This window comes from Pelobates fuscus, chromosome 2 (genome assembly GCF_036172605.1).
Source record: "Pelobates fuscus isolate aPelFus1 chromosome 2, aPelFus1.pri, whole genome shotgun sequence".
Taxonomy (NCBI): Eukaryota; Metazoa; Chordata; class Amphibia; order Anura; family Pelobatidae; genus Pelobates; species Pelobates fuscus.
This window is the reverse complement of record NC_086318.1, coordinates 199,144,988-199,158,808: the sequence shown is the minus strand read 5'-3', so window position 1 is coordinate 199,158,808 and position 13,821 is coordinate 199,144,988. Positions and strand designations below refer to the sequence as shown.

General features: G+C 40.5%; 1 protein-coding gene across 2 annotated transcripts in view; it reads right to left on the bottom strand.

The window, feature by feature from the left end:
• The window catches only part of PLEKHG1 (pleckstrin homology and RhoGEF domain containing G1), a 281,660-nt gene that overhangs the window by 38,098 nt on the left and 229,741 nt on the right, over positions 1–13,821 (bottom strand). For both annotated transcript variants that reach the window (XM_063443092.1, XM_063443093.1), the window contains 2 exons: positions 8,133–8,233; positions 3,807–3,876 (listed from right to left, as the gene is read on the bottom strand). In XM_063443092.1, coding sequence (XP_063299162.1) covers positions 3,807–3,876; positions 8,133–8,233 — 171 coding nt within the window. The remainder of the gene's footprint in view (positions 1–3,806; positions 3,877–8,132; positions 8,234–13,821) is intronic.

The window sequence follows — 13,821 nt, the reverse complement described above, 5'->3', positions numbered from 1 at the left end:
GTCGGGGGGGAGGAGGGTCTGTCTTCTGCGCCAACAGCGATCCCGCATTGGGTAGGAGGTCATCTATGTTGGGCCCCCTATTGTGTGTGGCTAGAGCAGTCATAGTTAGGCTGTAGGTCCCATGGTGATAAGGTTAATGTGTCCCTGTGGATCTAGTATTCTGGTGATTACATTAGGATTTATTTTTTTTTGGAATTCTTTATTTTTCCTGTGCATAGATTGACATTAAGCGTGAAAAGTCACACTAGCATCAACAAGCTTGTCCATAACATTACAGATTGTGACAGTTTAGCCGGCACTTTTTTTTTTTTTTACACATGAAAATATCAATCGAGTATGCATCAAATAAACGCACATTTTTAAAGAGTAATAAACAAGCAGAGTCAAGTTATGTCAGATATTGGGATGACGGTTAACACATTTTAGACATATTGAGTAGGCTGAAAATAACGCTGTCAAGGAAGAAGTCTCGTAACATGCTAGACTAGAATTATTAAATCTGTAGCTTAATGACCACTGGGGGTCATTTGTGAGGTTACGGCAGATTTTACATTGGTGTTATATTAATGTGCCCCTCTTGAGCTAGAAATTAGAAAAAGTCCATATTTGGGTCATCCTGGCATGTTAACTAAGAGGCAAAACATTCTCACATCAGGACATACGATTCATTACATTATACCGGCAAGAGCATCAGCTGGCATGCTGGAACAACTTGACTGGCATATAAACATTAAGGCTGCGGTAAGCTAAGTGATAAAATCAGGTGTGAGCGTGAAGGAGATGAGCCCTCAGTGTACATATCCTAGCTCGTAGTGTCCATGGCAGGTGACACAGAGGTCTAACTTTGAGTCCAGTATCAGGATCAGCCGATCCCCGTCCACGGTAGTGATGGTACCGGTTCAGACAAGTCTAGTCCCCCTGCCATCTCGGTGCTCCGCTTGGAACGGTATAGCCGCTGGCGTCGGGTGGATCCGTGGTGATAGAGCTGCTGCCACTTCGCTCCCCCAGCCCAGGTTGGGACGGGAGTCATTCCCCTGTGTCTATGGGTCCCCCCGCGACGTGCGGTAGGATCGTGGGCCCTTGTGAGCACCGATGCCCGGATGACCTTTTGGGTGTATGGGCGGTGGGTAGGGTGCTTTCTTTTGTGGCTTTCCAGTCCAGATTGGGACCGGGTGATCCCTGTTACAGTCCGCTGTTTGACTCGGGAAGTTGAGCGGTGAGGTTGGCTGTGAGGGAGCCGGTGGCCAGGCGCAGCGGCCATTTTGCGTGTACCTCGCGGACTTTGAGGTAGGTTGTCGTCTTGCTTAGGTTTCGCTTGCTGCCTTTGACGCTGGGCCAGTTTTCTCCAAAACTCGTTGAATATCGCGTCTAGCCTTGCGGAGAAGTCTGCTTGCTCAGTGAGGCAGTTAGTGGGACACTCTCGGTGCTCTCCCAGGGTCACGTGGGAGAGACTGTGACTGCTGACTTTGGTGCCTTCTGTGGCTGTATGGGTTCAGTCGGCTGTGTAGTAAGTGACCCCAGAGGGGACCGGGATAACCCCCACCGGTCCAAGGGGGGGTGACAGGGCTGTTGTGGGCCTGCTGTTGGGCACCTGTTCTGTGCCGAGGGAGCGGCCGCCTCCCCCGGACACATGGCCCCACTCAGAGCCAGGCCGCATGGCTGGACAGAGCGGTATATTGGCGTGTGTATAAGAGACGGGTTTCCCCATGGTCCCTGCTTGTTTCTGCTTTGTCCTCCGGTCAGCCCGAGCTTCTTTGGGTGTCGATTTGAACATAAATTGCCTATTTTTGCTCATTAGTGCTGGAGCTCTTGGAAAGTGCTGCCGGACATCTTGGCTGTCAGGCCCCGCCCCCCACATTTGGATTTTAACGTATCCTGTGGTCATGTTGTTGTCCCATCCCTATAGGTCTTTACGATCCCTGTGTTGCGTTTCGTGCCGAGGATTGTGATCCGTGCCCTGAGACAGATGTGCAGCAGATAGTAGGATAATATTTTGTTAATTTAACAGTGAGACAATAGGAAATCAAACCCACAGAGAGATATAAATAAATAATATATGGGTGTATCCTTATTAACATATTTTTAATCCCTTCAAAGGCCAGATGTACTCCCAAAAGCACTGTGTTTGACACAGCTTTTTAACAACATGGTTAAAAGTTATATATTGCACAACATTTAAATTAAATACATAACTATGAATTCAAGGAATTCTATGAGTGATGGATTGTGATTTATTTTATCAACTTACTATGCTATGCTTCTGATATTGATCTGAGTTGTGTGTTAATAAGAATTCAAATGTGCCGACTCTTCTTGGCTGCTAGTGAACATGGGACAAATGCTACTTGAACAGAGAATGCTTTGAGCATTTGAAGACTAAGGTTTACAGCAAATCCATTCAGGGCAATATCTTGCATCTTGGACTTCGTATGTACTGACCAAATAAATGGCATTGGCCATCCGTGAGTTTGCCACAATGACATTTAAGTACTTATTTGCTTAAAATGATGCAAAAAGTAGAAACTATATTGGCACTTTAAGCTATGGTGGCAGATTTTCAAAAGACCATTTGTAAAATTATAATAACATTAATAATCAATGTATTTAAGGGTAAAAAAAATTTTAGTAAGAAACCAACTGTTTTAGCCTTACCAATTCTGTCTGTAAGTGTACAGTTTTGTTCATACTGTTCTCTATTCTGCATGGAGTTCACCCATAAAATCTTCATTTTAAAAGCATTAGGGTAAGTCTGTACTGTTGTGCCTACAGGCAACCCAGGTTTGAAAACCCAGACAGATTCAAATATTTTTGGTTTTCATTATTAAAAGGAGATCATGTACTGTATTTTCACAGAAATATTTCCTAGACAGACCAAGTACAGTACAATTGGTAGATGAGAAACGTCATGTTGTTGTTTTTCTTGCAAAGATATGTAGAAGCGCATTGATTGCTGGAGGTTCATTATTTTAAGTCTTGGAATATAAATATATAAATATAAAGGTTTTTTTTTTTTTTTGCAATTTACTAGATATAACCCTAATGCAAACATTCATGCATTTATTGCTGCATTTTTTCCATTGGGTACATAGCAGATCTGCAGATTTTGCAAGCCGTTTATAGATGTCTACAGCCCAAGTCCTCCAGGCTGACAGCCAGGGGTCTGTGGACAAGGTGCTCAGACTGGGCTAAAGTGGACTCTACCAACAGACACACTATTACTTGTGGGAGGAGCTCTAGCAGATCAATATAAAATAAGATCTATCTTTATAGAGAAGGAAAACAATGCATCTCCTTGCACCATACCCTATTCAAGGAGAGCATATAATGTTGTGATGCTTGGAGTGTCTCTTTGAAGACATTTTTAAAAAGTCAATCTAAAAATTACCATAGCTACTACATGCAGTTATAGTGATTATGGTGCTAGTAAGTCTGGTCCCCTGTTTGTGGTATTGATAAAAAAAAAAAATCCCCATTAGCAATATCCATTTCATCCATATTTGGACTGCATTGATAGACCAAGAGCAAAATGGTCCAATAACACATGGTCTCCGGGACGTCGGAGGGGACATGGAAGATAAGGCCGGGAGCTTCGTCCAAAACTAGATTTCAGGTAAGTAAAAACTTTTTTTGGCAGGTTTTACTGCAAAATTGAGAGGGGGGACTTTCTTCAAAGTGTCCAAGAGAGTATATTTCACTGAAAATGTCTCCCTCTCAAAAATGTCAAAGTAACCCTTTAACTGGAAGTTCTGTATCTCAAATTTCCCTTTGTCTATCCTATGGTTTAGAAGTTGAAACTTAAAGCTTACCTTTGAAACAAAGCACTCTGCTATTGCAACAGGGTCATTGTCACAGTTTTCTAACTCTTGAAGAAGCTCACTAGAAAGGTTAAGAAATATGAGAATTAAAATCATAATTCATAATTAGAATAATGATCACTGAATAACAATAGCCATCACCATGATTTAAAAAGCCTCTGTTAAAAGAAATATCACAAAACCAAGAGTGATCCATTGTTCAGACACACAATTAATACATTACACATTTACTATAGTCTTCCAAATTTTGGGGGGAAAAAAGAGATCCTCGCACTTAAATTCTAAATGTGCTACTTTTTAACATTTGTTTATTTTAAAGTAATAGCATTTTAAAGAGCAAAACGGAAAAATAGACAGACACGTATTGAAAAAAATAGTTATACGGCTACGCCAATCCTTTTAAAAGCAATTCATTATGTTTGTTTACAATACTCTCTATGAGGTCCAACCCCTATCACAAAGGTTTTAATCTTACCTCACATCCAGCACTGTGTGAAGCTCCCGCCGCCATATTCCACGTCTCATCCTGACATCATCCTTGCAATCGCACAGTCCAATCACAGAATTCTCATAAAGAATCCTGTGATTGAACCGTATACCTGACTCAGGCCACATGCACACATTCTGAGCTGCCAAGGAGCTGGCAGTTGAGGAGGGATTTTTATTTTATTTTTCTACTTTTTCAAGTTATGAAGGGAGGCATAAGGGAGCACAATCACGGAAGGAGCGGAAAAAAAGAAGATTATTACATTTAATAATAAGCTGACAACAGACGTAAAATATGGCAATACCCAGTCAGGAGTTATGGGCTGCCTAAGTCACGTGTGCAGATGGTGCAACTAGTCCGTAACAAACAAGTGCAAATATATCTGAATGTACACTGTTTTTAAGCAGAAACACTGCACATCCAGACTCCTATCACTATGACCGCTTCAAATCACTGAAGTGATTATGGTGGAGTAACCTTTTACAAAAATAATGCATTTAGAAAGTAGACCATGTTTTTACGATACATGAATCAATGTTTATGTCAAGAGACACCCTACATTTTATTTACCCTCACTTATAGCTGTAATTGATCAAGTGGATTTTAACAACAGACCTGACCGTAATTGTAATCCTATTAGGTGTGGGTTAGACAATGCACCAAGTTTAAAAAACCCCGTGTGGGTATATCTCTGCAGAGAGAAGTCTTTAAAAAAAAAAAAAAAGCCATTAAAATTAAGATGCATACTTAATTTTTGAAGATGCGGTTAAAAGTGTGGCCAGAGTGTAGAACATTCCTGGATGTTTTTTTGTGACTTCATACCTCTATAATGTCCTGGAATATACATTCATTTGTAAAGCTTGTTTGAGCAAGAACCTAACCACCACTTGATCTTATAAGACAACTTGTCTTGCTGAATTTAATGGTATGTATTGCCTACCCATCGTACAACGTTATGGAGTATAAAGTTGCAATTTAAATAATATAACAAATTCATTCAAAACACTTAAATTGAAATGCCATTTTATTTGAGATTGTAAATCTGCATATAACACAGGAAGCCTGTTCTAGCTTTGGGGAATTCCAGTTTCAATATGCAGTTACCAACATCTGTAAAAATGTGTAGGATTTAGTTTTACAAAACGATTTGTTATCTATTTCATTTATTTACTGGCAGGTTAAAACAAAGGAAGACATAAAAAACTAAGAAAAATATTTTTTCCCTTGCTGGAACATTTCCTTCAAGTGTTATTACACCCATATCTTAACCAACAATAGATATACGCTAATCCTTCCTGAAATGTAGTCCTTGATCTGACATTCTAGAATGTAGAATAGTTTAAACTGTCCAGAAAGAAAATTAAAGGAACACTCCAAGTACTATAACCATAAAACCATAAATGCCCGCTGTAGTGGTTATGTGCCAGCAGTGCCCTAGAAAAGCAGTGGTTATGGTGCGTGTTATAATATGAAATCAATATCTGATTACATAATGACAGACATACATGCCTAGGAAGAGCCAACAATTAATTATTAAATATCACTAGTAAGTCAGACAAGCAATGTGGGGCTGAGTAGATTGATAAATGCAGTAAGGGACTAATAGAAATGCATAAATAAAAGCATCATATTTCCATTTAGTACTTTACTAACTAATTAGGGAGTTTTTAGAATAGTTTATTACAGATCCACAGATTAGAATCACTTAAGCAAGTTGGCCAAAATTCCAAATAAGTTTGCATAATGATTTCATCATTCATTTATTTTTTATTTTTTTTAATTCTTTATTTTGTCGTGCACGAAAGATACAAAGAGGCAAACAATGCCACAACAGCTATTGACAGCTTTTTAGGACAACATGTAAAAAACAAGTGTTTGGCATATCTGATCATTGCACATTTTATGTTATAAAGTAGTTTCAACAACGATTAAACCAACGTGTCTATTGTAAGGTAAGGCAGACGAAGTTCTCTTTCAGATTAACTGTCTGATGTATTGAGGTGCTAGTGTCACCTGCTTAATCAACTAAGGCATACCATCATTCATTTATTAAAGGGAAACTCCAGTGCCAGGAAAACAATCCGTTTACCTGGCACTGCAGGTACCCTCTCCCTCCCACCTCCTATTCCAGGTTGCTGAAGGGGTGAAATGCACACGCATTAGGTCTCCCCATAGGAAAGCATTGAAAATGCTTTCCTATGGGGAATTGAGCGATGCTGGAGGTCCTCACACAGTGTGAGGATGTCCAGCGACGCTCTAGCACAGAAAATCTTTGCTATGAATCAGGAAGTGCCCTCTAGTGGCTGTCTAATAGATATATAAAAAAAAACTGCAATAATTACAGTTGCAGAGTTAAGAGTAGTGGGAGTTGGCACCCAGACCACTCCAATGGGCAGAAGTGGTCTGGGTGCCTGGAGTGTCCCTTTAATGTACTGTATAAAATAGGGGAATAAAAACTTTGTCATTTAGCATGGGTATAATTTTTTTTTTTTTATGAAGAAATGTTTTATTGAATTTTCAACAAATATAAGCACAATTGTTTGAGGTTCAATAATGGACAAAAGATACTGCACATAACAATCAGTGTATCACGGTTGCCCATTCTGTCACCTGAACAACTTTAGCTTAAATAAGCAGTTTTGGTGTATAGAACATGCCCCTGCAGCCTCACTGCTCAATCCTCTGCCATTTAGGAGTTAAATCCCTTTGTTTATGAACCCTAGTCACACCTCCCTGCATGTGACTTGCACAGCCTTCCATAAACACTTCCTGTAAAGAGAGGCCTATTTAGGCTTTCTTTATTGCAAGTTCTGTTTAATTAAGATTTTCTTATCCCCTGCTATGTTAATAGCTTGCTAGACCATGCAAGAGCCTCCTGTATGTGATTAGAGTTCAATTTAGAGATTGAGATACAATTATTTAAGGTAAATTACATCGGTTTGAAAGTGAAACCAGTTTTTTTTTCATGCAGGCTCTGTCAATCATAGCCAGGGGAGGTGTGGCTAGGGCTGCATAAACAGAAACAAAGTGATTTAACTCCTAAATGACAGTGAATTGAGCAGTGAAATTGCAGGGGAATGATCTATACACTAAAACTGCTTTATTTAGCTCAAGTAATTTAGGTGATTAACAAACGCATAGCTTAAAATAAGGTGATAACAATACAAGTGGTACGTAACAAAGTACCAACTAACTTGAGAAATATAAGCGCCTCCATGAGAGGCAAATTAAACTTATAGGGTGAGCGAACCTGGTAACCCGGGGCAATAGGAGAACGCAGATGACCGCCAGCCCAGTATCACCATAATGAGACAAAGCTTCATAGCTTTACTGGTGAGTAGCTCGGAAGAGCTAGGTGAGAAGGCTGTAAACAGCCATTGGGCCCATATACCCAAGTAGACTGTGTTCTACACCAGGCCGAAAGAGTCAACTCATCTAGCATCCTTAGCTCCTCCATTTTAGTATACCATAGTTGTAGAGGTGGAGATATGTTACAGACAAGGGGCTTGATGCAATATATTTTGGATAAGCTTTTCAAATTATTTAATATATTTAGATACACTTAATTATTTTTCAAAACATTCAATTATTTTAACACTGTAATATATAGATTGTTTTATCCTTATATTTGAGATATTTTAATAATTTGAAAAAAATATATATTTTGAAAGTTTATCCAGAGATACTAAATCATTGGAAAAGCTTACGCCAAAAAATTAAATTGAGGCCAAAGTGTGCATGAAGTGGAGAAGATCTCAAAGAGTCATTACCGAAAATAAAATAAAACTTAGTCCATATACAGATTTTTTTTTCTTTTACTACCAACATACCTGTTGAAAAGGTAGATATCTCGAATATTTCCGAAGAGAGCTGATCTTTCTTCTGCTCCTAGTGAAAGTCTCGATTGGTCAGAAATACAATTGAGGTAATCCTGCAAAGAAAAACAGAGAAAAGCTTTAAAACCCTCAAAACACACCCTGCAGTTCTCGACTCATTAATTGTGCAAGATAAATCCTCAATATCAGTTTCACGTTATTAGTGGAAACATTCACCAGTCCTATTGTAGAAAAACAGTCAATGTATTATTGAAGATCACAATACTCATCTGTTCACAAAACTCTAGCAGGGGACAAAGAGGTGCACGCTGTGCAGACAGGGAACAGTATTTTTTATTTCAATATACAGAAATGTATTTATACTTCACAAACCCACTGCAAGTCTAAGTGTTTCAATTTTGTTCTTCTTGTCAAGGACATGTTTTTGTCACAAAATGAAATGTCAAAAGAAAGATTCTCACTTTTCGTTGGAATTAAATACTTGGAAACAGAATTTTAGACAATAAAAGCCTTGATATAAAAAGCAGAGCAGCAATAAACTGTGTGTATTTTAGATTTAGCTACATTTCCAACACCCAGCATGATCTACAATTTGCAATAAACTGCAAGACAATATATACATGTGTGCACAAACATATACAGAGAACACCCCAAAACTGGTCACCTAAATGGCAATTTAAACCCCAAATGTATCATTTTAGTGAAAGTCACTATAAGAGAGGCATAATGGATGCTGTTGCTTTCTGTCACCTAAACAATAGGATGACAATATGCAAAACAAGGTCAAAATAGAAAAATTATAAACTGCACCATTGGTATTTCAAACACATTTAAAAAAAAAAAAAAAAAAGAAGTGAAGGCATGAAAAAGTTTTTCATCCGTTGTTCACTCATAGTAATGAAAGCTAAAAATTTCTAAGGGGTTTGGTTTTTAAAAAAAAAGTGTTGACATATTTTAAACACAAAGTAAATTGTAAGAGAAATACTTTAAAAAAGGATTGACAACATTTTTAGTCTACTCAGAGTATCGATGCCACAGAACAATGATGCAGAACTTCATAGGAATTGGTGAATTAAACAAGGAATTTTCATTTTAGGACAAAACATCCAAACCAGAAATAAAGCCAAATTGCAAAACAACGATAATTCAAATAGTTTGGCCCTAAATAACTTGCATTCCCTGTTCAGTTCCCAACATTTAACAGATAAGCAAACAATTGAAGCTTGCCATTGCTATAAGCCTGCTTGTACTCCTTTACACAGAAAATCAAAGATTGACCACCCCCCCCCCCCCCCAAAAAAAAACGATTTTTTTGGGGGGGAGGTAGGGGGGTGGATAGTTCTTAAGGGCTACTACTTGAAGCACGGCAATGCCCTAATACTTTTCCCAGCACAGGCAGAACATAGTTTTATGTATTCACTGAGGTTGCAGACAAGGTGCGTGCATTTCAAACTGGTCCACCAGGATACATCATACCCATCTCCCTGGCCCAAGATAAACCACAAGGTGGGGGTTAAATACATGTTTGTTTTTGACTTGCCCCACGCAAACTCCACAGTTAGCCTACCCCCCTTCCCTCCCCCCCCCCACACACACACACAACAGCACAAACAGCCTACATCACACATGCAACCTCAAAAGCAAATATAAAAAAAAACAAGCCTCAAACCCACACGCATAAATACAGCACCAGCACATGCAGAACAAGACCCTCCTTAAATTAGCTTGCACTAAACACAGAGCATTTGCCCTGTGAAAGCTTTTCAGCAGTGCTCTGAGCATGGGTTCCCCTGATGTGGCATTCCATATTTTGGGGGACAGAGGTGTGTGTCATTGTTTATGACATAACATGCCCCCTCTCTGGTCCTGTCCCCTCCTATTGTGATGCTCTGTGTTAAAATGCCCATATTGAATACTTGTCCCAGTCCGGTTCTGGTTGAGGGAGAACATTCTCAGGATGTGTAATACATGTGCCATAAGCCTAGTAGTATTGCACTATTTAAGCTGCCCTGCAAGCAGTTCGCTAGCTAACATTTCACTTGTGTGGGAAAGCGGTTTAAGTGCATTTTCCATACTGCTATATCTCAGTATCTAGATTTTCTTTAGAAAACTAATTATACACTCACACCTGTCCGGCCTCGCGCCTCAAGCAACCTATGTTCTCATATTACAAACCCTCCCTGAATATGCAAGGCAAGTTTAAATAAAATCCCCTGGGCCTGAAGATGACCCTGTTTTTATCTGACTTTCTTTAAACCTAGATACTGATTTATTGGTAGGAGATTAAGTGAAAGGAAAGTTGTGTGAATGAGCAATTCAAAATAACAAAAACAGAGCACATTGAAATAGATTTTACAGCTTTATATTTTTCCATACACAAATAAAGTTAGTCTGCTTAATATACTCCGTAATTTCAACTGTCAAATGATAGACTAAACGGTCTTATTCAGTGCTGGCTTTGGCAAAGGAACAGACAAAAGCAACATATCAAATTGATTCCCTTGGTTTCAATACCACTTGTATGATGAGGACATAACCATTTACCTCACCTTCCCTGACCTGTCAATCTGTCTGCTATCGCACATCAGGCACTGTCTGACTGAAAACTCTTCCTGGACAACACGCGTCTGTGTGGGGCTCCAATATGACAATGCCGTTCAGAGACTAAATCGTCCAAAAAGACACTCACAAGCCAACGCACCCCCTTGCAGTCAAGATGGGCATAGGCACAGGCGACACTCGTGCCTAAAAAGGGCCAAACAGCCCAACTTCAGACTCCCCTTTTAAAAGGCCCACACTGCCACCACAGACCAAGATGGCGCCTCAGACCCAGTGCAATCAGCCACACCTAGGCAGAGTATATCACTCTTTAGAGTCGAACGAGACTGCTGGTGAATCTGCGACAGGTCTGGAAGGCAGACCTCCACAAGACCCAGACCAAGATCAGTGTTATAGATCAGTGGTATACACAGGAAGATTCAGGCAGTGTAAGAGAGTGAGACCTCTAGAGACCAGAGGCTCCGTGAAACCAAAGGTCAGCTGGGGAGCCTTCAGTCCACCTACCTGGACATACTAAGAAAAGTTTGGTAATGGGACTGAAATAGTGAATGTGACAAATTACGTTATCTTGTTGATTTTGAAGTTCTATGAGTATGTTCTTCACTTTGGCTGAGATCAAACTTGATGATCTTAGCCAATCCAATGCTTTCCCATAGGAAAGCATTGGATGGCTATTGTTCATGTGTGGCAAAAAGCTGTGCGGCCAATCGGCATCTCCATAGGGAGCGTTCAGAGCCTCCATTCCAGACCCAAACTTATACACTGTCCCCTCCCCCCATTCAAATACACTGCACACAAATCCAATACACTGCCCCTCCTCTCCACTTTAATTGAATCCTCCCAGCACTCTAATTTCATACACTGCCCCCTCCCGCCCTCAAATTAATACACTGCCCCCTCCCTCCCTCAAATTAATACACTGCCCCCTGCCTCCCTCAAATTAATACAACACCCCCCTCTCCAATTTAACACACTACACAGGAAGGTCCCACAAGTCCCTCTTACCCTATCTAAAGATGAGCCACCAGCCCTCCAGTTCCAGCTCGGCTCTTCTTTGCTCAAGCAGGCCAAAAGCACCTCTGGCACTGCGAGCTGGAAGGAAGGGGGAAGTGGCTGGCCTGCCTGGAGCATGCCATCGGCCATGGGAGGGAAGACCAGAATGAGACAGGAAATATCTTTTCAGCCACAACACAAAGTGGCCCCAGAGCAGGTGGGCCGCAAATATATCCATTGTGGGCTGCATACGGCCCGCATGTTTGACATGCTTGCTATAATACAGGCTTCCCCAAACTCCGGCCCTCCAGATGTTGCTGAACTACAACTCCCATGATTCTCAGCCTATTTCATTCGTAGAATCATGGGAGTTGTAGTTCAGCAACATCTCGATTGCCGGCATTTGGGGAAGCCTGCTCTAATGTATCTATACAGTTTAAATCTGTAGAAATTGAGCATGGGCACAACATAGCTAGTAAATGCATAAACCCGTTAAATTCCAGCACACGGCTGTTTAGTTCAGATCAAACCGTCTGCAGATAGTAGACTTTCCAGCATGTACCATGCACAAATAGCAGAGTGTATAGGAGCAAGCACTGTCTTACAATGTACACAAAAGAGCTCAATGTCTTTATATAGCATAAACACATTCCATTTGTCTTTATATCTGTACCAAGGAAACAGATTGGTATGAAGCATGTAATCCAAAAGCAATGCCTGGAAAATAAGCCAGGAAGTCGGAATTTTTCTTAATTTTTTACATCTAGACATTGTGTAAACGGTATGTGGTTTTGTTACAAAGCAGCAAAAAACAGACCGCACTCAGTTACAAGAGACAGTGACTTTACCAGAGCTCTTCCCCCACTTTTATATATCCTGGCATTTTTTGGGTCTCATTGGTATTTTCTCTCCAAATGCCAGATCGGAGGCTTCGAAAATATGATCCTATCGTTATGTATACATTACATGCCATCTGAAGCATTACAAACATTCTGCAAATTTACAGTACCTTTTAATATTCTTTATTTAAAAAAAAAATAAAAAAAGGCAATGTTATTTATAAAATTTTCTGCTCTTTCTGGGATGTCGTAAATCATAATCTATGGTAAAGATACAAAAAACTTGATGCTCATTCCTCAGAAAATAAATAAATAAATGAAATAAAAAATGTGTTTCAAAAGAACCTTGTAGTTCTGAAAACACTTATTATTAAACAAACCAACTGCATCAATGCCCCTTATGCAAACTTGACAGAGGAAAAATGATTAGCTCTGCTTCCTTTTATTAAAGGTAGCGTTTATAACCGTTAACAGCTGGAAGATTGACAATATAGTTCAAGGATCTATCCCATGCATAATGACAAGCCAAATAAAAGCAGCTGTCTCTCCAGAATTTCTCCAGTTCACTGGAGCAGAAGTGTAGTCAGTAGGAGCTATGAGTGCAACTTATCTCCCACTCAGTCAGGGTTTACAGCACATGAAGGATTTAGGCAGTTCTCATGGAGAACTTGCTCAACGATTTTTGTTTTTGCTTTAAAGAACCCTTCTCTATTAGTAGCTAGAGATGTCACAATGGAAGTTTAAGCTAGGTGTCCAACAAGGAGGATTGATACTTTAAAATATTTTAGTGAAATCATTTCATGTTACATTTTGCAACAGGCAATTTTGCAGAAAGTTAACGCGGGGCAAACAGGGCAGCTGCCCCGGGCCCAGTTACTCCTGGGGGGCCCAAGGCAGCTTCCGTGTGGGCCCTGCTGCGTTCAACAATTTATTTGGGCCCCGCACTCTAAGGAGGCCCACCAGGTGGCCCATGCACTTAGGGCCACCCGGTGGGCTACTATTAGCAGTCCGTTGCAGTGGCCCTTTAACAGCACAACCAGGCCCTTGCTTTTCAGTAACATGGGAGGCAGTGACTGCCGCAAGTCACTTCCTCCCATAAAGAGAGCAGCTGCGCGGGAGGGAGCAGGAGGAGCAGAGCGGAAGTGAGGAGAAGGCAGTGAGGATGGCTCCTCACTCCCATCAGCCTCAGGCAACACACTGGACCCCAGTGACGCCACCCTCCACCAAAAGATCAGAAACTGGAGGGTATGTCTGTATGTGTGTCAGTATGTCTGTGTGTGTATGTCTGTCAG